At 33.8% G+C, this 22,588-nt stretch overlaps 3 protein-coding genes across 6 annotated transcripts; 1 reads left to right on the top strand and 2 right to left on the bottom strand.

Moving 5' to 3' along the window:
- Nucleotides 1–413: 413 nt before the first annotated feature.
- Nucleotides 414–1,805, bottom strand: LOC8283115 (60S ribosomal protein L19-1). Its single transcript, XM_002530428.4, has 2 exons — nt 1,661–1,805; nt 414–911 (listed from the first exon to the last, which is right to left on the bottom strand). The coding sequence occupies exons 1-2, from the start codon at nt 1,770–1,772 to the stop codon at nt 472–474; spliced, it is 552 nt and encodes a 183-aa protein (XP_002530474.3). The 5' UTR covers nt 1,773–1,805; the 3' UTR covers nt 414–471.
- A 3,519-nt stretch (nt 1,806–5,324) lies between these two features.
- Nucleotides 5,325–8,053, top strand: LOC8283116 (galactose mutarotase). The gene is made up of 5 exons (XM_002530429.3): nt 5,325–5,498; nt 5,645–5,694; nt 5,962–6,088; nt 7,053–7,157; nt 7,254–8,053. The coding sequence occupies exons 1-5, from the start codon at nt 5,381–5,383 to the stop codon at nt 7,874–7,876; spliced, it is 1,023 nt and encodes a 340-aa protein (XP_002530475.1). The 5' UTR covers nt 5,325–5,380; the 3' UTR covers nt 7,877–8,053.
- Nucleotides 8,054–8,957: 904 nt separating this feature from the next.
- On the bottom strand, nt 8,958–16,846 carry LOC8283117 (vacuolar protein sorting-associated protein 26C). 4 transcript variants are annotated; one of them, XM_048372166.1, is made up of 11 exons: nt 16,558–16,846; nt 16,346–16,445; nt 16,015–16,079; nt 11,809–11,863; nt 11,421–11,510; nt 11,199–11,283; nt 11,006–11,101; nt 10,597–10,781; nt 10,429–10,517; nt 9,416–9,515; nt 8,958–9,342 (listed from the first exon to the last, which is right to left on the bottom strand). In XM_048372166.1, exons 2-11 carry the CDS (start codon nt 16,391–16,393, stop codon nt 9,298–9,300), a joined length of 858 nt encoding a protein of 285 aa, XP_048228123.1. In that variant the 5' UTR covers nt 16,394–16,445; nt 16,558–16,846; the 3' UTR covers nt 8,958–9,297. The 4 variants fall into 4 exon arrangements, with proteins under 4 accessions (XP_048228123.1, XP_048228122.1, XP_015581667.1 ...); XM_048372165.1 differs by having other exon boundaries at nt 16,541–16,845; XM_015726181.3 differs by having other exon boundaries at nt 16,353–16,445; nt 16,541–16,843.
- Nucleotides 16,847–22,588: the final 5,742 nt, after the last annotated feature.

Here is a 22,588-nt window from a genome sequence, read left to right as displayed (position 1 = left end):
CTATTAAGAAAATATCAATTTATCTATTTCTTTCTAAAGCCTTTTAAAATTAAAAAAGAAAAAGAAAAACAGATTTCTTTGGAAAAATTGATCTGGAGAATGCCATCCTAAACTTAATACCATATGTAAGTAAAACTTTAGATTAATCTAGTAACATAATATATTTTCTTTAATTTCTTTAGTTCCCCTTTTCAAATTATATAAGTGGGCATGTGAGTGTTAGTCAGCTATAAAAACTAGTAGATAATATTCAAAAGTATACAAACACAAATAAACAAACAACTAATCTAATTTTTAAAAATTTAATAACAAGTTCTAACCAGCAGTGTTTTACCGCCTCTAAAAATTTTATTTGGTAGGCTCTAATTTAATTAGATTGAATTTGAATATTTAATAAAATAAAATAATAATAATAATAATAACAGAACTCTTACTCTATTAGGAAGAAATTTATTCAACATATTGCCATGCTCAATCTCTGCTCACAGAAGAAATAATCTTCTTTTTATTCTTACTATGTTTGCTATTGGCTTTCCAGGCTACAAATTGGTCAAGAACTGCTCTATCCTTAGCAGTCTTTTCAGCCTTTAACTTGTGAATACTCTCCATAAGCACACGCTTGTTCCTGAAAGCATTGCCTTTCACTTTGATATACATATAATGATACATGTGTCTGTCAATCTTGTCAACTTCTCTGTACTTTTTTAGTAAACGTCTCAGCACTCTCAGTTTCCCCATCCACTTTTGCTTTGAAGGTAACCTTGCTTCTCTTGTCCCTTTCCTCTTGCCAAAACCTGAGTGCTTTCCTCTCTGTTTCGCCTCCTGCATCCGCCTTGCCTGTGATCTTGAATGGGTTGTTGCTGGTTTTCTAATGATGAAACCATCCTGTATCAGCTTTCTTATGTTCATCCCTGCAGTTTGACATGCCTCACCAGTAAATTAAGTCACCCTGGCAAGTAATATATGTGTTCGCCATTGTTATCTTCTTTTAAGAAAAGTGTTAGAGATTGGTTCAAAAGCATTTAGTGTTATGAAGCCTTTTTAAGTAAAATATGTTGGTGTTAGAGATATATTTCTTATAAAAGCTAGTGGTTTCTTCAACATAATAACTATACTTGCAATGTGTAATAATATGCTCATCTATATACTATATTTATAGACCAATAAGATATTTATTTAGCATTAAAATATTGAGACATGGGTGAATTCAATATATATTAAGTGAATGATAAAGTATTTTTTTAATGTGAGAATAAAGTTGAGAAATCAAAGAAAAATGGATTAAAATTTCAAAGGTCCATAGGACTAAATGCTTCTATTTTTAACCTACGTAGATAATGATAAATTGAAATATGTGTCAATTAATTAATATTTTTAAATAAAATACTTAAATTGCGTATCATTTATCTATTTGTTTATATATATATAAGATAAATAAATTATAATCGCGATAGAAAATATCAAATAATCCTTTTTTTGAACAAATTGGGCAAATAATACTATTTCTAGTGGAAGATGGAAATAGCTTATAGATAATTTTGTCTTTGGTTTTTTGCTAACAAAGATAAAAACAACATGAAATGGAAAAACAAACACACACATATGATAATACTAGAGAATAAGAGTTATATATGCAGGGAAAAGAAAGAAGGTAACCTACTAGAATTGGCCATGGATATTTCACAGGTTTCATTGGGATCAAGCCACAGTTTTCCTTCACCACATCTCAATAAACTAGCAGCTAGCCTTTTCTGCAGCCTCAGTGACACCATTGCTAATTGTCTATCTCTGGAGAAACAATAAAAATAAGTGAATGTCTAATTAGAATGATGTCTTATTTTATATACACATTTTGCTTGGAGAGCAAGTGTGTTGAACTGAAAGATTCATACATAGTTCACAAAAAAATTTTGTTTTGACTTTGAAAACTAATAACTTCTTGTCAGCTTCTTGTCTTGGGGACAAAGCAATTTAGTTACATAAAATGAATGTTTGATTAAGCGAACAACATAAAGTTGACCTGTGCAGAAAAATGGCTCCAAAGTTTGGGATACAGAGGAAAAAAAAATTGGGTCCATATATACACTTACATTAGATTGTGTTTGGTTAAAATCCATAAAATTTATCTATAAATCTAAAGTTTATATGCTGTGAATGAAGTAATGCTATGTTTAGTTGAAATCTATTAAGAAATTCATTTTATTTGATAAATATATATTAATAAAAGTAAAGTAAAAATAATAAAGTTAAAGGAGATATTTTAGTATTATAAAATACATTAACAAATTAATATAGAATTTATTTGAAAATTTTATGTATTTTGTTAGAATTTAGTTTAGTTATAATCAATTCCACATAAATTTGAATGTGTAGAATTATTAACTTACCCAATTAGAGTATTATGTTACTGAAAATTATTTAACAATTTGAAATAGTAATATCCAATATAAGAATAACATTACATAGTTATAAAAAAATTTTGGTTCCAATTTGAACAAGTTGTTAATAGAATTAATAAACTCTATATTATAATATTTTTTAAGTTTCGTTTTAAGAAAATATTTTTTTATGTAGTAATATTTGAATATATATATTTAAAATATTTATATTATATTATATTTTATCTTACTGTATTATTATTTTATCTCATCAATCTTATTTGTATAATATGTGATATCAACATATTTTATTTTTTGTTGCTATCATTTTACCGGTAAAATTAAGTATTAAATCAAAAAATATATTTATTGGTCCTAAGTATATAACTATAAACAAACTTTACTATACTATTATTTGGGATAAAGGGTCATTTATCCTCTGAACTTATATCCAGGCCCCTGAACTTATATCTAAGGGTTAAATTCACCAAATTTAAATTTTTTGTTAATAAATAACTATCTGAACTTGTGTCTAACAGTGAAATACATCCAATTTAAATTTTTTTAAAAAATAAAATATATCATATTTTTAGATTTTAGTTAAGTAGTAAAAATTAAATGACATTTATTTTATTAATTTACTGATACAATATCTAGTGACACGCTATATAAGAGCGTATTAGGCAAATTTTAAAAAATTTGAATTCAATTGACTGAAAAATGACAAATTATGAATCTATTTATTAAAAAATTAAAATTGACTGATTTAATACTTAGACACAAGTTTATTTGTAAAATAGACCCTTTGTCTACATATTCAAAAGGACAAAGATACAAATTGGCCCCTAATGTTTGGTCCGTAGGACATATAACCCCCTAAACTAATTTTTGGAATAAATTGCTTAAAAATAACATTAAAATGGGTTGTCTAAGCCCTTCTATTAACATTGACCTTTAACAGGGCATATGACCATTTGAAACTAACGAGGTGGACTTAGTTGGGACCCATCAATAACGGTTAGTTGAATTTGTAAAGCAAAATTATGAAAAGAGAAAAGAGAAAAGACTCCATATCTCTCTTTCTCTCTCTAGATTATCTCTTCAGCTCCATGGTTCAAATCCATCGCTCTGCATTTTTGTGGGAAAGAAAAGCGCAACGCTTTATCAGATTAACAAAAAAGGCAGTCCAGTCTTTATAGTGAGGTTCTTAGTCCCTCTTGTCTGCTTAGTTGTTTCCTTTTATAACAAGTTTTATGCATCTTTTATATTTTAATGTTCTAGCGATTTTGTTGTTTAATTGTGCTTAGCCCCTTGCTTGGATAAGGAAATACTGTTGTTATTGTATTTCTTTTGTAATGTATTGAATATTTAGTTCAATCCAGTTTGAATTTTATTTTTAAATTTATAATGATTTTGATTTTTTTCCCTTGACACTTTTAATTGGAAACTTTCCATTGCTTGCAGTATTTACAAAGCGGTGCTTAGATCCAAAAGCTCAATCTGTGAGATTACTCCTTTTTGTAATGACCAGCTACGTATTATTGTAAAGCTAAAGCCATGCTTTGTAGCTGGGCCTCTGTGTACTCCTTCACAGCAAGTAAACGTCCATTTTTTTTGAGAAATTCTGTCTTCTGCTGCATTATACTTTGGTATGTCAAATGGCCTGTTGTCATGGTTGCAAATTATGCAGATATGCTGCCCTGTTCTTGGTTTAGTCCACACCTATTCCTAGAACTAGAGGTGTACGTGCTCTTCTTAGTTTTCTATTTTTTTTTTTAGGTACAATATGGTACATTTGAACGATTGGTTACGCTACTTATTTTCCCATTGAGGCCGAACCTAAACCTGTGCTCGAGAGATAGCTGTCCATAATTGATAAGGGATGTATGAATTCTCGAGAAGAGTGACCCACTTATGCGACTTTTGGGTTATTAGGTTGATGGATCGCTGGAGCGCCAGAATGATTCACTCCCATGGTTCGATCCTTCCCAGTAAAACGCGGCGTGTTTGAATTCTGATCGCTTTTACGCGAGGCTAGACAGCTCAAGATGGCAATGCAGTTTCCCACTAGGAACCACTTGAAGTCCAGCAAGGGAAAGACCACTTAGCGCAGTGGAATAGGAAAAAGCGCGTCAAGCACCTTGCTTACTAAGTGCTTGTGATTTTTATCATTGTTCTTGGATCGAAATCTACTTTCCTCATATCTAAGAAAATCAAATGGATTCGGTCTTATAACCAGCCGAGAAGAAAGGAAAATATAAATAGGTATTTAAGAATAGATATTCTCAAAAGAAGACTAATAAATTCTTTTACTCTTAAATAGGAATCCATTTTTTGAAAAATTCTGGCTTTCGTGCTTCGCTGGGTATCCCAGATCCTAAATTTAAGTATAATTCTTGTAACAGATGAACGACTGTATTGCAACCCCAAAGCCCAATGGCTATTCAAAGGCATTATTATAGTGGGAAGGTATTTGTCACAGGTTTAGTTTTAGTTGGACGTGCAGGGCCTCAAGCTCAAGGGGGAAGACTATCTGTGTTAACAATGGTTGATGGGTCATAGAATCGGGCAAAGAAATTTTGTAAAAAGAGAGAGCTTCTGCTTTGCAAATTCAATTGATCGGTTATTGATGGGTCCCAAAGGAGTCCACCTCGTCAATTTCAAACGGTCATATGCCCCGTTAATTGTCAACGTTAACAAAGGGGCTTAGACAACCCATTTTAGTGTTAATTTTTAAGTAATTTGTTCAAAAAATTGGTTTAGGGGCTTATATGTCCCCTGGACCAAACATAAGGCGCCAATTTGCACCTTTGCCCTATTTAAAATTAGAAAAAGCGACAAATTGTAGAAATATATAATAGAGTCAGAACCACGTATGAAAATACGTGGAAAAGGATAAGGACATCGCTATTAATGGCGTCATTTACCACCATACTATATAATCTGAACAACATATGTGACCAAACGGACGCAATTCGATCACTCAGAGTGTGGTTGAAACAATGGCGGATCATACCCAGATGACTCCACAACTCTTTGAACTCAATAATGGCACTATGCTTGTCAAGATCACCAATCTTGGTTGCACCATTACTTCTTTGACCCTACCTGACAAAAATGGTAACTTTTGCTTCCAGTTTCTTCTTTTATTTTCTTATCTCTTTCAAAGTGGGAATATTCAGTTTCTTTGTTTGGTCATCAATGTGTTTTTTTTTAAGTTTTTTTTTTTATGATGATTAAGATTTCTGGTTTTCTTTATCTTCCAGGGAATTTGGCTGATGTTGTTCTTGGATTTGATTCTCTTGAGCCATATCTGGTAAATTATATTCCCTGTATCGACCTTATATCCTAAGTGATTGGCTTAATGATTTATTTCTTTTTAAAAAAAAAGAAAGAGTACCCATTTTATAAGTGTCAATTTTGCTTGCAAACCCATTTGATCTATCTAGCTCATTATGTTATTGGAATTAGAAGGTGTTGATTCCAGATGTATTAATTTGAATTGTTTGACAGGATCATTGTAACTTTGCTCTTAATCTAGTTCAGATTTTGGTTATTAGCCCTTTTCTTTATGTGTGACTAGAAAGGAGTTGCCCCTTATTTTGGGAGCATTGTGGGCAGAGTAGCAAACAGGATCAAAGATGGAAAGTTTACTCTTGATGGGGTGGATTACACTTTGCCCCTTAACAGGCCTCCAAACAGTCTTCATGGTGCGTAATCGTTAAATTATTTCCAACTTTTCTCACTGTATTCTTGCATGTTTCAAACGGGTTGAGATTGTTATATCATTTTAAATAATTTGCAGGGCAGTTTGTTGAATTAATTTTGAAGAATTCTGATGGCTGAGAGTTTGTAAGTTTAGAGCTCAATTCATGCCATCAAGTGGTACAAATTGAGAGTATAAACCACAAATTGAAAACCTGAAATTTAGTCAATGCTATTCTAATAAACTGAAAATAATTCTTTTGTAGTTTTGTATCTGTAAGCAAGCAATTGTAAGCGGAAATGGAAATGTCTTACTATGGGATGGTAATGACGTGAACACTGGTAAGGCAGCCATGGTCCTAGTAGGTTTTGAGTTACGGCTGTGGACATGGTACTAGTATTAATTGTAATGGAAACAATGATGGCAGAGAAGGAAGTGAATGGTAATGGTGTAGAAGTGATGTTATAGTCTTAAAGTTTGTATTTTCATTTAATTTATTCTTTTAAGCTGGTCAAGACTATTACATTTGGAAAATGCCATTTGTTGAAAGGAAGATCAATTCTTTACACATCACTTGTTATTGTAGGTTCAGGCTTAGGATTTGTTGGAGAATTTGACAGGAGGACCATTTTTAGCATTAACATATAAGATTTCTCCATTCACGAAATTGCTGTGTAGTAATTGGTTTCTCCATTGTCACTGTGGCAGCTGCGGATCATTTGATTCGAATGAAATTTGGAATGGGTACACTTGACAAGGATTGATTAGAGGATGAAAATGCTCTTTTAGAGCATTGTGACTTAAAATTTTACAGTGACTAGTACATTTCTAGTTCTAGTTTCCAATTTTTTTGTTTTTATTGGGGTGACAATAGATAATTTTGCCATGATGTTGATCGGTTCCAGATTAAATACCTATTTGCAGACGCTTCTTGCATGTAAATTTGACAATCTTTATGTCATGTTTAGGTGGGCTCAAGGGTTTTGATAAGATGATCTGGGAGGTAGCAGATTATAAGAAAGGCGAAAATCCATCAATTACTTTCAAGTACCATAGTCATGATGGAGAGGAAGGTATTCCCCTCCCCCATCTACTTGACTTCTTTATCTCTCCGGCTTAGTCTCTCTCTTATTTTGTTTCTTTTTTTTTTCGTTTCTTCTGATAAATAGGTTACCCTGGAGATCTTTCTGTAACTGCAACTTATTCTCTTGCTTCAAGCACCACAATGAGACTTGATATGGAAGCAGTACCCAAGGACAAAGCTACTCCAGTCAACTTAGCTCAGCATACCTACTGGAACTTAGCTGGTCACAACTCAGGGAGTATACTTGACCATGCAATTCAAATATGGGGATCTCAAGTTACACCTGTAGATCAGAATACTGTACCAACTGGTGACATCATGCCAGTTAAAGGCACTCCTTTTGATTTCACCACTGAAAAGAAGGTCGGTGCTTCAATCCGTGAAGTTGGTTTAGGGTATGATCACAACTACGTGCTCGACTGCGGAGAAGAGAAATCAGGATTGAAACGTGCTGCAAAACTCAAGGATCCATCAAGCTCGAGGGTCCTTAACTTGTGGACCAATGCTCCCGGGATGCAGTTTTATACTGCAAACTACGTGAATGGAGTAGTCGGAAAGGGAGGCGCTGTTTATGGAAAGCATTCGGGGCTGTGTTTGGAGACGCAAGGATTTCCAAATGCCATAAACCAACCGAACTTCCCATCAGTTGTCGTTCGACCTGGTGAGACATACAAGCACACTATGTTGTTTGAGTTCTCAGTTGAGTGAAATAGCAGCGGTCGGGCGTGATAGGAGTGAGAATAATGTTTAGTGTTGGTTTTGCAGAATTATAAACTAGAGGTTGATCTTATACCACCTCAACTAATAAACTTATGAGGTTTTTGTATGTGCTTGAGAGGCTATTGTTATTAATGGATTTTTACATGAACTGAACTATTAACTGAACCAGGCAGTGTCAAAGAAAAACAGCTATTTTTACAGTGAATATTTTGAATTCTCCAGAAAAATTCTCATTCAACTAGATAAAACTTCCTTCAAAAGAAGATATGGAGTTAGGAAATGTAGATATAGTTTTTTTATAATTTATTTAAGACTTTATAGTAAATTTTAAGAGGGAGAAAATTTCTTTGAATGTACCTGTAAAGCTTCCAGAAAAGTGGAAGCATGGAGATATGGCTTTTTAAATTATTATTAGGTAATATTCTCAAAAGAATTTTTATTAATTAATGATAACTAAAAAAGTAATTAAATATAGTATCAACTAAGAAATTTATATATAATTTTTCCTGAAAGCAGGGATTCAAGTGGCATGAATAGTGTGAAAATTTTCATTGAATTCTCGTGCAGAATAGTATCTTTCTTCAATATTCTTTGTCTCTTGACAGGGCAAACTGCTAGTTCAAACTCAATACTAAAATTTACCTTCTTTGTTAATCGGTTGGCTTAGAGTTCAAACTCGACACTGAAATCTACCTTCTTTGATTAATCGGCTCCGGTTGGTGTTCAAATTCAAATTCAAATACTACAATCTATCAGCTGTGCAAAGTTCAAACTCCAAACTAAATCTTACTGTCTTGCAGAACGACTCCAGTATTGTGCTGACTTTGATTTCAATATTTCTTAGTACTACACAGTCCATTTGGAAATGCCCTGTCAGGTCATTAAATCTGTACTTTTATCTGCATTTTTCTTATTCTGAAAGCGTATAAACAATCAAAGATAGCATAAAATTGACTTGGAACACTTGATGCAGATGTAATGAGATACAAATTATGAATGCCATTTCTGGCAACTAAAGATCTTCACTCCAGTATGCAATTCTCAATCAATCTTTCTGTTATTTTTCTTATTTTGGTTGGTGCAGAAAAAGGATAACCCTGTTTATATTATCTCAATCAATCCATCAATAATTACCAACAAACAACCGGAGCATGGCGCAGAAATAGTTTAGGACCCAAGAAGATATACAGGGTCTTGCTTCAGTGAAGTTTACATATGCTGATATCATGATTTCAATCTGAAGGTGTAGACTTTACATTCATAATAATAGTTTTAGTTCTGAACATACAGACACCCAAGCATATTTCGGATGGACACTGCTGTATTTGCACTATTGCCTCTGTACCTTCAGGGCAATCTTGAAAGGCATATAAAAGATCGCTGTATATTATTTCCTCCGGATTGATTGCTCACTTTGATCGGACAAGTTCAAGCGGTAAAGTTTCCATTGCAAGCTGAAATTAAAAAGGCATTTTAGATATGCCAAATAGCTTACCTCTAGAGTGAAAATTTAGAAATAATGCTTACCCAGAGTCTTGGAGTTCTTGGATCAGATTTTGTATGCAATCTGGACAGTTCTGACTGAAAGCTGATAACAATGGACACTTTGAACTCAATTGAAAATGGTCTGCAACAGGCAATACAGAGAAGAAAAGGAGCTTATTCTGGTGACCATATTGACATTGTCATATAAACACAATAATCAAGACCAGAGCCAATGAAAGGATGCCAGCCACACAGATTAAGTAGTAGATGACATTACTTAAAATCCACTTGAACATGCAAAATGTGCATAAACCCACGCCATCCCCTCCCCCCACCACACACCAAAATAGATAACTAAATAAATGACTAATAGAATGGTGGGAGAAATAATCACTGCATAGTTTAACCTTTTCTGATACAACATCTCAAGAAAACTGTACAGGCAATGATTATAAGCAAAGTAGAAGAAGCCCGAAGTCGTCAAGCATTTTACTCCTATAGCTATAACACTGGGTGCAAGGGAAATAAATCAACTTTTCCACTGTCCAGATATCGAAGTTCACCTTCATTGTTTCCCACGTCAAACACCTAAATAAGCTACAAAAGCTGTAACATTTTCTCAATAAAGAGGAGAATCCTGGTGAAAAAATACCGAACAATGATCCTTATGGAACCAGACCAATTGCAAACTCTTAATTGGGACCATTCGGCTATTGGATTTTCATGAAGGGCCCAGATACCAAACCAATTACCTCCATAAGAAATTAAGTGCAGGTATACCAATTAACCTATTTGCATGATCAACTCAACAATTTAAACCAAAGAAAAGAGAAAGCATAAGTATTACTGTAATTACTCCAACATGTAGTAGCATTGAGTTTAACATAATTTTGACTCAATTTAGTCCACTTTCTTTTGAACTGAGAAATATTAAAAAAAAAAAAAAAGGATTTTAGCAGCTAAGCTTCAGCATAACCAATTTTAATTTTCTTACAGTTTCCTTTCACTTTAATGCATTCGCTAAAAAACTATACTAAAGAAGGTCAAGGACTCACCCGGCTAAGACAGTAGGACAAGTCAAAAGACGGGGTAGAATAACATATATGGGAAAAGTCACATTGCGACAGACATCTCCATCTGCTATCTGATAATGTTAAAGGAAAAGAAATATAAAAGATCATCATATGAGTTGGGAATTTCATAAGATGTGAAACGTGCCATGCCTGTGTGGTCTGAATCAAAGAGGTTTCAGTCACAATTTTCTCTCCAAGAAGAATTGACTCTACTCGAAGCAAGTGAATGTCAATGGAGCGAAGGGAAACTGCAGATCTTTCTACTATTAGCTCGCCACTGATAGGATCCAACAAGGAACATTGAGTAGATATTCTTCCAGTCACTCGAAAACCACCTATTCAACCATATACAGTTCACAGATCTTCTAAATACTACAAGTGCTTACACAATACTTAGATGCATACAGCTGGAATTCCAAATCATGCAATATGCAAATAAACAAACATGTGCACCTACATGCTCCTTCATACAAAAATATCACTGGATGCCACTTATAAACTTGTATTAAAGACTCTGAAAAAGACAATAGGAATTAGGAATAGAGAAGAAGAAGCAAACCTGACTTTAATTCAGGAAGCAAGGGATGTCTTTGAGTGTCCTGAGTAATGTAAAAGATAGCCATTTCAGGAGAAACTGGTCTCTCAAGAAGATCAACTGAAGATAACAGCCACAGATAGATGGAAACTTATTGAGTTTAAGTATTAGACAATAATAAGAATAAGAAGTAATGTTCCTAACATCAAAACTTCACCTTTGTCACTTTCAACTATAAACTCCATGGTTGTAGATAACGATTTATGCAAGTATCCTCTGATTATATCTACAGTTGCCAAATACTATCAAAAGGTTCGTTAATCATAAAATGTAAAAGAAAAATAGAAATAGATGGAGAACATAAGAAACTGAAACCAAGGAGAATCACAATGAAAATATCAGCCAATTAGTATCGGTGCTTCCATAAGTCAATATTCACCTGAATGCTAACATTTGTTCCATGGAAAGTCTCATAAAACCTTTCTAAATTTTCTTCTCCAGGTTTCTTCAGAATTGTAGAAAATGGTATCTGTCACAGAAAGCAAACGTCTTTTTGAAGTTACAAAGAAAACAAATTGCACATGCAGTTAGAAAACAAAGGGAAATATAGAAAATACATCAGACATGGAGGGGAAAATATATATATGATTATCTAATAACCAGCCAAAAGGACAAATGGTGGTTCAGTTGAGAGACAATGCCCCACATGAGAAACCAAAAGACTTGTACTAGTCATTAAATCATGGGTCTTGCATCATCCTAAGAAAATCAACAGCCAAAACATTGTTTATATCAATTCCAAATTAAATCATCTTCAATATATCTACCTCCGTTGTACCTGAACCAATTTTTCCTGAAGATCTGATCTCAAAGCTCTTATTCCTGTTAAGAGAAAAACAAATCAGTGGTATAGATATAGTTATTTACCAAAAGAAAATGAAGGGAACTTTTGACAAATATGATATAAGCCAATTATAGGTAAATGTAACAGCTAATGCCAAAAAAGTTGAGCAAATTAGGAGGGATGGAAAGATGAGACAAACAGCAAAAAGTGACGCATGTAAGAAACAGCTAAGTGACAAAGCTTGTAATGCAATAGCTTGATGAATTTCAACATTTGGATCTATCCATGGTTTACTTGTGACCTTGTTTGGGTTGAATTTCTATGCTCTATAGTGATCATTAGTTTCTTTGCACTTTGCAATTCTATCTAATGATAGCTTTTACAATTTATTTCAGCATTTGCAGAAATAAGCTTAGTATTGCTTGCTATTTTGATTATCTTTGTTTTATAAAACTTATGCATTATAGTTCTTTAAATGTATATTGAACTAATGTTACTAATTATTATAATTTGACTGAAGGATTCGAATTACAATAATCAATACTCATATATATATATATAATCCTAATTTATTTATGACTCCTAATTACACAAATCTTCTAATTGCTATACACAATCCTATTTTACATATAACATCTATAATAGTCGCCTTCAAGCTGGAGCATAGATATTAATCATGTCCAGTTTGTTACAGAGAATAACCAACCCAAATCCTATTAAGAGCCTTCGTGAAGATATCTCCCAGTTGTTTTCCTATCTTCACATAGCTTATAAAAATCAAACCTTGCTGAATCTTCTCACGAATGAAATGGCAGTTAATCTCGATCTACTTAGTTTGTTCATGAAATACAAGATTGGATGCAATGTGAAGAGCAACTTGGTTATCACACCACAACTTGGCTGGTGCTAGAATAAAGTTTTCAATTTGGCTACTGACCTTATTGTTGGGGTTCAATTTAGTCACTTTTTAAAATTTATGGATATTTTAGTCCAATCCTTTATATATTCAGCTCAAATCAGTGCTATTTTTTAAATAAGAGTGAGTTACACACTCTAGAAAGAGAGTGGATACAATGAAAAACTAAAAATAATAATTCTTACATTAAATTAAATTATTTAAACTAAAAAATATATATTTATATTTAAACAAAACGCAATAAAAAAAATAAATATTGCCACTTTTCAATGTTATTACTGTTTTTTTTTTTAATAATGACGGTGAAGGAGACAGTTATAGTGGTGGTGGTGCTGAGGGCGGTGGAGATGAAAGCGATTTTAGCGAGAATAATAGTAGTAATAAATACTTATTGCTTAATTATATTAATTGTACTAAAATTATAAAATAATTTTTAAATATTATTATAAAATTTTTAATTATTTTTTTATTTTCAAGAGAGTGACTTTTACTTTCAATTTTTCCAAAATAGATTAATTTAAGCTAAATATATAAAGGTTTGGGCTAAAAAGTCCATAAATTTAGAAAATAATTAAATTGAGCCTGTGTGACAAAATTAGTGGCTAAATTGAAGTTTATTCCGCTAGTGTTGAAGTTTTAAGGCCTACTTTCAGTCAAAAGCTGATATATCCATATTATTTCATATACAGACTTAGACATAACTCTATACTTTGATTCTGCACTTGAACATGAGACAAATTCTGCTTCTTGTTTTTCCACGAAACCAAATTCTCTCCAACAAATACACAATAGTTAAGGCTACGAGTGAGTTTGCTGACAAAAAATTAAATGATAACTGTGGTAAACTAAAAACAGGTGATAAAGTGACGATGTTAAATTAATTGTCTCAGACCCAATAACATAAGATATTGACCCATCTGCTAAAGTAGCTGGAGAGCTAGATTTATGCGACTAAAATTTAGAAAACGGTTTTCAATTACCTGTCACATGATCTGCAGCACCAAAATCATTGACCCATTTTGAAGAGGACACAAGACATGTGTTGAATTAACCTGACTCGACGATTGCAGTAATAGGAGGAGATTGAGTTTTCAATGATTCTTAGTACTAGGCAAATTTTGCATAATCATCTGCAAATATCATTGCAGGCTTCTCAGAAGTATCTGTGGTGGTTGCAATATGGGTGGGCTGAGTTTTCTTATTCTGCAACTTCCTACAATCTCTTTTTATATGTCCTGGCTTATGATAATAGTGACACACTATCTCTCCTGACTTTGTCCACGAGTATTAGATAGTTGCTAGATCTCATCCCTTTACTACCACTCGCGCTCTTGTATTGTTGTTTTCCTGATACAGATATAGTATTACCACTAAAAAGGACACTACTAGGCTGAACAAGTGAAGAACTTTCTATACGAACAACTCTAATAAAAGCATCATGTAGAGAAAAAATTTCTAAACTGGAAAGAGTTTGAGATTTAGCATTCTCAAATTCAAAAGGGAGTCCAGCTAAAAATCTCATAACAACCATCTTTTCACGTTGAGCTTGTTAAACAGTTATATCACTACTAAAAGGAAACAAGATATTAAGTTCTTCATATGTTTTTTTTTGAAATCCATAAAATAATTGGTGAGACTTTTCTCTTTTGTCAGCCAGCCCTATAAAATGTTTTACACACATCATAAATATGAGAATTATTTCCCTTCTCGGAATATAGAAATTCTAAATAATTCATTAATTCTATACTATCCTATAGTGAGCAATTATACCAACTGGCTTACTGTCAATAGAATTGCGTATCTGTAAAAACATCTTTTCTCATCCAAGGTAGTCTAGCATCATCTTTTGGAGGATCATCGATCAAATCACTATCTATAGATATACTTAGCAAATATAATTCAATAGTTTGACTCAAATCAAGATAATATGAAGCATTAAGTTCATGTTCCATGATTTTCAACATCATCGGGACCACATCAGAAACAACCACAACCTTTTTCTCAACCATATTCCACGTAAAGCAAACCCAAATATGGAAAACAAATTCTGCCTAAAAATTTCCGAAAAATCAAACCTATAACATAAGAGATCCCAACACAATGATGCTGACCCAAACAAGAACACAAACAAGTTGTAGAAGCCGAGGCGAGTTGATCAAGAAAAACCGAAGCAAATTCCGACAAAGGACGCACCTCCATGCGCCGACACGTGGATTTGTAGCAGAGAACTTCTAGCGACCCATGTGGGTCATGCGCAGGGTTTCTAGTGACAAAACTTCAGGCAAAGGTCTATCGACGGCTAGCGCTCCCTCTGGTGCAAGCGGTGAGAGTAGCAAAGCAGCGGAGGAAGGGGACCCGAGAAACCCTAAAACCTACCCCTGTTTGTAAATTTCTAAATTGTTTGTAATTTTTTTCTTTTAAAGAGATTCCAAAAGGTACAGACCTGGTGCTCTAATACCATGTAATTTAACCAAAGGATTCAATTACATAATGAATAGAGTTACACCCATATATACATACACACACACACACTACATACAATCCTAATTAATTTAAGACTCCTAATTAAACCAATCTTCTAATTGCTATATATAATCCTATTTTATATACAACATCTATGACAATTATCTTCTCTGCAACATGGATATTTAATTTTGAATTTAATTGTTCTTCAATTACAAGATTTGCTAATTGTATTATTTTGCATTTTCTGTTGATATGCACCTTACATTTCTCAGCACTTGCATGTGAATTGTGCTTAGGCTTGAGGTGCCTTTTGTGCCCGAATATGATGGTGGTCTTTTCAACATAGAAATCTACATATCCTCATTGAAAATCCTAATCTGTGCCCCATAATTATCATCTATGGCATTATATATATTACCAAAAGCCATATACTCTCCAGCCCAAGAGGTTCATTTATCATATCTAAAACCTAAATCATGCTGCAATGAAAACCTTAATTTCCCACAGAATTTCCTATTCTTTTATCTTTCACATTATTCTACGTGTCAGACCTAATCCTAGCTTCCTATGTGGACTACATCAAAATCAAATCCACAAAAATATCAACATAGCTCTAGAGCACAAAGCTGCATAAATCAAACACTAAATGTACATCCACCATTACTAAATACTGTAACTATAACTCCTTGTTTTGCATTTTACATATATTCCACAGGTAATTCTTATTTCACCAAGAAGCAAATAGAAGCTTCCTTGTGAGATAAATTTTTAAGAAAAATAAATTAAAAACCGAAAATTGGAACTTACACAATGGTGATGGGCTTAATAGCGCCATAAAATGACTCAATAACTCCTGCAGATCCTCCTCGAACCTGCAAACAAAACTTAAGCAATCATAAATTCATTCTCTGGAGCATATTAAGCACAAGAGGTCAATTGAATTGAATTCTTGCAAACCAGTTCACTTTTGATATGATTAAATTTATTTCAAAATGCCCTCTTTTCCCCTTCAGTTCTCCAAACAGTATGCATGTATGGATGCATCAAAAATTTTATAAACCAAGAAAAAAAAAACAGAGAATTGCAACAAAAAGTATCATATTTCATTCGTATTCGAAACCAAACAGAGGAACTGAACTGAAAACCTGTAAGTTAACGGATCCGTTGACAGTAAGACGAATCCCATAGTGAGAAAGTGAAGAAGATGACTTGATTACTATTTTGCCTCTGAGAGGATCCTGAAATTGTGTACCAAACAAGAAATCATCGTCATTTTATGTGCAAAAAATTGTGGGTTTTGTTGTATAAACACACGCAGAGAGAGAGAATATACAGAAGGGCGATATATACGGTTGGATCGAGAAAGCTTAAGGTCTATCGTCGTTGACATTGCCAGGACAGACTGAAGACAGCGAAAGGTTTTAGTTTAGTGGAGAGGACAAGGAGGACTATTTAAGCTTGTTCTAGTTCTTGGCGCTCTTTAGCAAGTATAGGCCGTTTGGCTGTGTTTAAGAAAAAGTTAAAGTATGTCTTCGAGATTGCAAGTAGGCTATCATTTATGGTTCGGAATTGTTTGGTATATATGTGATGAAGATAGTGTATCGATTGAAGAAGGTATTAATAATCTTGATTTGATATTGTTTGATGCAGTGTTTCAAAAATCAAAATAGTTAGCGAAATGATTAAGGTGTTATTTACGAGTCTCATCGGTTGAATTGTAGATTAAACTATTTTAATAAAAATTATTTATTTATTATTTATTATTTTTTAAGATAATAATATAATAAATTATAAATTTTAATAAGATTAATAACATCATATTTTATTATAATTTTATATATGCCGAGATAGAGAATGAAAATAAAAGACGTGCAGCAATTCAAAAGGATTCAGAATACTATAGCACTCTCTCCAAATAGCCGGTGGTTAAATAAATAATATTTAAGAACGTATTAAAGTATGAGACTCACATTTACTCATTATTATTTGTTGTTATAATACTAAGAAGCCTAAGCATACTAAGAAGCAAATTATTTCCTTATTATATATACAAAAAGTTCATTATGAGGCAAGATATGCTTTTTACACAAGTTTTAGCTACTATTAGTTTTTTTTTCTAGGTTTAAATTACTCTATCATTGTTGATTTAGGCATCGGAAGCTTTCCTGGACGCTAAGTTTAGGTCCTTTCAGGATATCTTTCTATCTTTGAAAGGGATTCAATAGCTTGGAGATTTATCTAATTGGCATCGTTATTTTTGGATATCATTATTTGGCACTATCTATGGGAAGAGTAAAAGCCTTCTCTTTTTGTGATTGATTTCTAAAGATGGCTTCAAACGAGCAAATTCCACCAGTTGACCATGCAAACTCAACGAAGCCTATGTTCAGTATACCATTACTGGCTCATAATTCCCCTATCATTATAACACCTAGTTCAACACCAATTTCTCAAGGGCGCACGTCACTGACTCATTTCCGTAGACCTTTGCACTTTCCTAATTTAGAAATCGGAGGCAGTTTAACTTTTGTTACGCCATTGGGAGTTATAATGGAAGAGTCACCAGAGTTATCCTCAACCCCCAAGACAACCTTCAATCGAATAACAAATACTGCACTCTTATAATTTCAAGACTAATAGCAACAGATTATTCATGAGACATTATCCCAGGTTGTTGCCCCGGCACCGCTTGTTAATCTTGCGATGGATTTAAATGACCTTTAAGTTGGAGTTAGGCATGCACCTCCTCCACCACCTCCACCTCCAAATGGAGAAAATCAACAGCATAATGCTAATCTTGAGAATATAAAAGATGAAGCAGAAATCCATCAATGTACGAACGTGGACACTGTGAATGTCGTTGTAGTAAGGCGAGATAATCCAAATCTTAAATGACAATTGTTGGAGGCAATGAAAGAACTGAAGACATCGCATTATGATTTAAAAAATTTCATGGCAAAAAGATCACCCTTATCCCTAGAGATAATGGTTGAAAAGTCTCTAGCTAAGCTCAAATTGGCAACCTTCGACTCATTTACGAAAATAAGAGATCTAGGACCTCATCTTCACAAGTTTATATGTCAAATATTGCTTTTAGATTCAACTGATGCAATTATATGTCATGTGTTTCCTACCACTTTCATAGATTCAACTCTTAGGTGGTACTTAGAGTTGCCCAATGGATCCATTCGATCTTCGAGTCTCTTTCAAAGGCCTTCATATTATGCTTGATCGCCAATGTACCACCTAAAAAGTGCACCAGTGATTTGAAAAATTTGTAAATATGGAGAGAATGAAACATTGCGTAGTTATCTTGAAAGATTCAACAATGAACCAAGACAAATTGAAAACCTCAATGTGGAAACTGCCACGAAAGCTTTGTAAGCAGGAACTCAACTAGGTAAGCTTATTGATAAATTCCATACTAAAAAACTTGACACCTTGTCAAGACTTATGGTGATAGCTAGAAAATATATCGAGTTGGATGAGGGGCGTAGAAACTAGCAAAAGATGGAAGCTAAGCTTAAGGGTTTAAAGCAGAAAGATTCTGACAAAAAGTCACCCAAACCCTGAGAAATGAGCAAGTCCAAAGAGAAGGAGCCAAGTTTTCAGGACTTAGTCTAAGCGTGTTTCTTGGAAATAGAGGTATGTTTTACAAGAAATACAAGAGAGAGTTTATGGTGCCCACCAGGAAGAAAGGATGATCATAAGAAAAGCTTTATTGCAAGGATTTTATTAGCTAACCATAAAAGCTGAAGCAGTAAAATTGGTGAAAAAATGTCAAAAATGTCTGAAGCATAGTGATTCGATTCATAAGCCAGCTCTAAGCCAATTTTCCTTAAAGTGTCTTTGGTCATTCACAATTTGGGGGATGGATAAGATCCTTCCCTTTAGCATTAAGGTAAAGGAAATTTGTAATTGTTGTGATAGATCATTCTGTTGAGATTCTTGTTTCTATAAAGAATTGTTAGGGCTGTTAGGATATGATAAGTATTTATTTTTTAAATTTAGAGTCGAGCTATTAAGAGGTTGTTATTTAGTTTCTATCAAAGTCTTACATATGAGTATAAATTTAAGGCTGATGTATCTCTTTTTGATATTAGAATACAATAATGAAAACCTAATTCTTATGTTATCTCTTTCAAGTTGGTATCAGAGCTGACTCAAAAAAAAAAACCTTGAAACACTTAAAACAACATGAGTGGTAGAGATGGTGAACCATCTGGATCGAAACATATTATCATTCAATCTGAAAAAGCATTCAATGCAGGAATTACGCTTACAAAATCAAATTAATGACGTATGATCCCAACTAATGGAAATGCATATTGTTGAAAGAGGAAAGCTTTCCATATTCAGGAAAAAATAAAACCACCAGCTGAATCAGAGGATGGGTATGAAAAGTGGTATGCTGAAAACCAAAAGTGAAGAGATGGCTATTAATGTCTATGAGTCTAGAGATCATGAAGCGATATTTTCGCTTATCCATTGTCCATGAAATTTGGACTGCTTTATCAAAAGCTTTCTATGATGGCAGTGATGAGTTGCAGCTCTTCGCCTTAAACCAGAAAGCCTTTGCAACCAAACAGAATGGAAGATCTCTCTCTGAATATTATGGAGAACTAACTGCAATTTTTCAGGAATTGGATCACATAGACAAAATGGTCATGAAGGATCCTAATGATGTGGTTGCGTACCAAAAATCTATTGAACGACTATTGGTGCATATACTTTTAGCTGGACTGGATGATCATTTTGAGCAGGTTCCTGTCCTGGAGAAATCCTATGTCAGGAGTCTACTTCAGGCCTAGAAGAAAGCTATACCCTGATTTGACGAGAGGAGAACCGCCGTGTAACATTAAAAGGAGACTATGAAGACTCTGATGTTGCTGCTATGGTGATTCGCAACAAGTCAAAGACATCTATTGGTATTGAAAAGTCTATACAAAAATGTACTCATTGTGATAAGTCAGGCCACATCAAAGATTGTTGCTTTGAGCTTGTAGGCTATCCAAATTGGTGGGATCAGAATCGAGGATCACAAAGAAGGAAAGCTAAGAATTCCCTGATTTCCGTTGTTGTTGAAACCAAAACAAGTATGGACAATGTTGAATCAACTTCAACATTAGTAGCAAGCACAAGCAAGGAAGGTAAGGTGTTTAATGTTTCTACATCTGTTTGTGATGGTACATGGATAATTGATTCTGGTGCTTCAAATCATATGACCTTTGATTCTGGATAGGTTAAGAAACTTAGACCATCCTTACAAAAATTTGTTTCGGTAGCAAATGGTAATGAGGTTCCAATTATTGGAGAGGGATCTATTACTGCCACCAAGTCTTTAAATTTAGACTCAGTTTTAATTATTCCATCATTAAATTATAGCCTTTTATCTGTTTCCCAAATAACATCAGCTTTGTCTTGTGTTGTTATTTTATGGCCTAATTTCTATTGTTTTAAGGATATTCAAACGAAGCAGACGATTGGCTGTAGTATTAGGCGAGGGAATTTGTACTACTTGGACTTGCAATCGAATACTTCTTCCAAGTTACATCATGCGTTTGCAATGGATGGTCCAAAGAAGGGAAAAAATGAAGCAAAAATTTGGTTACGACATAGATGACTAGGGCATGCTTCTTTTGGCTACCTAAAAAATTTATTTCCTAGTTTGTTTAACAACATTGATGTTTCTATTTTTCATTGTGATTTTTGTGAACTTGCCAAGAGTCATCGTAGCTCTTTTTTATCAAGTTTTAATAGAGGTCATTTACCTTTTATGATTGTTCATTCTGATGTTTAGGGTCCATCTAAGATTTCAACTTTGGAGGGATCTCGTTGGTTTGTTACTTTTATCGATGATTGCACAAGGATAACTTGGGTGTGCTTAATGAAATCTAAGAGTGATGTGAGTGCATTGTTTCAGAAATTTCACACACGTGTTAAGACTCAATATAATGCACATATTCAAGTGCTTCACAACGATAATGGTGGTGAATACCATAACTTTGAATTAAAGTATTATTTGGAAGAAAACGGAATTGTTAATCAAAGTACATGTGTTTATACATCCCAACAAAATGGGTAACTGAAAGGAAGAATATGCATTTACTAGAAGTTGTTCGTGCCTCATTGCTTCATTCAAAAATGCCATTAACATATTGGGGAGAAGCTTTTGCTTCTGCTGCATATTTAATTAACTGAAGTCCTTCACGGATTCTTGATTTTTAGACACCTTTTCAGGTCCTTAATGATACTACAGCTGCTCCATCAACATCAAACTTACCTCCTTGTGTCTTCGGCTGTGTAGTATTTGCTCATATTCATAAACATCACCGCCATAAGTTTGCTCCTCGAGCAATAAGATGTGTGTTTCTTGGATATGCAACAAATAAAAAGGGGTACAAGTGTTATCATCCTCCAACTCGACATATGTTCATATCTATAGATGTAGTCTTTCATGAAGATGTGATGTATTTTGAGTCTAAATTTTTGGAGGAGAGATAAGAAGAAATTTAGACATTAGATTATCAATTTCATGAGGAGTATGAAGTGGTTGATAATGGTGTTGGTGATCACTCCGAAAATCATGGGATACGTATTGAACAAGAAGCTCTAACTCCATCGGTTGAAGAAGAGTTCTCGAGTGAAGAAGACTTGAATCCCAAGCTGAAATACCACGCCAATCACCTGCTGAAGATATTCCTATTCCTGAACTCGATCCACCAAGAAAAAATTAACAGAACAATCCACCAAAGGTATTCCTAAACTTAGTTATGAGCCTAAAATTTCTGATAAAGTTAAATACCCAATGAGTCATTATGTGTCGAATCATAACCTGTTAAAATCAAATAAGTCACTGTCAAATCAATTATCTATTGTATTTATTCCTAACAGTGTGCAGGAAGCTTTATCTGATCCAAAATAGAAAGCTGCAGTGAACAAAGATATGAAAGCCTTGCAAAAGAATGAAACATAGGAGCTTGTCGATTGTCCAGCAGGAAAGAAACCAGTGGGGTGTCGTTGGGTCTACACCATAAATTATAAAGCAAATGGCACAATCGAGCAATTCAAAGCAAGATTGGTAGTAAAATGGTACACTTAAACCTATGGGATTGATTACACTAAAACCTTCTCTCCCATAGCTAAAATCAATACTGTGAGAGTGTTATTATCCTTAGCTACAAATTTAGGTTGGCCATTACAACAGTTTGATGTTAAGAATGCTTTTTTACATGGTGCATTATCCGAAGAAATCCATATGGAGCTTCCACCTGGATGTATGTCAACAATACAGAATGGAAAAGCTTGCAAGTTGAAGAAATTGTTGTATGGACTGAAACAATCTCCACGGGCATGGTTTGGGAGATTTTCAAAGTCTATG

The sequence above is a fragment of the Ricinus communis genome, chromosome 3 (genome assembly GCF_019578655.1).
Source record: "Ricinus communis isolate WT05 ecotype wild-type chromosome 3, ASM1957865v1, whole genome shotgun sequence".
Classification (NCBI taxonomy): Eukaryota; Viridiplantae; Streptophyta; class Magnoliopsida; order Malpighiales; family Euphorbiaceae; genus Ricinus; species Ricinus communis.
The sequence above is the reverse complement of the archived record's forward strand: the minus strand, read 5'-3'. Positions and strand labels throughout refer to the sequence as shown.

Bases quoted from the DNA above. Each gene is read 5' to 3' on its own strand.
- LOC8283115 (XM_002530428.4), bottom strand. From the start codon at position 1,772: ATGGTGTCACTGAGGCTGCAGAAAAGGCTAGCTGCTAGTTTATTGAGA. The intron at 912-1,660 runs GTAGGTTACCTT...GTCAAACTGCAG, and splicing joins AATATCCATGGCCAATTCTA to GGATGAACATAAGAAAGCTG.
- LOC8283116 (XM_002530429.3), top strand. From the start codon at position 5,381: ATGGCGGATCATACCCAGATGACTCCACAACTCTTTGAACTCAATAAT. The intron at 6,089-7,052 runs GTGCGTAATCGT...TGTCATGTTTAG, and splicing joins GCCTCCAAACAGTCTTCATG to GTGGGCTCAAGGGTTTTGAT. The intron at 7,158-7,253 runs GTATTCCCCTCC...TCTGATAAATAG, and splicing joins TAGTCATGATGGAGAGGAAG to GTTACCCTGGAGATCTTTCT.
- LOC8283117 (XM_015726181.3), bottom strand. From the start codon at position 16,597: ATGTCAACGACGATAGACCTTAAGCTTTCTCGATCCAACCGTATATAT. The intron at 11,511-11,808 runs GTAGATATATTG...TTTCTGTGACAG, and splicing joins TTGGTTCAGGTACAACGGAG to ATACCATTTTCTACAATTCT. The intron at 11,284-11,420 runs GTGAATATTGAC...ACCTTTTGATAG, and splicing joins GAACAAATGTTAGCATTCAG to TATTTGGCAACTGTAGATAT.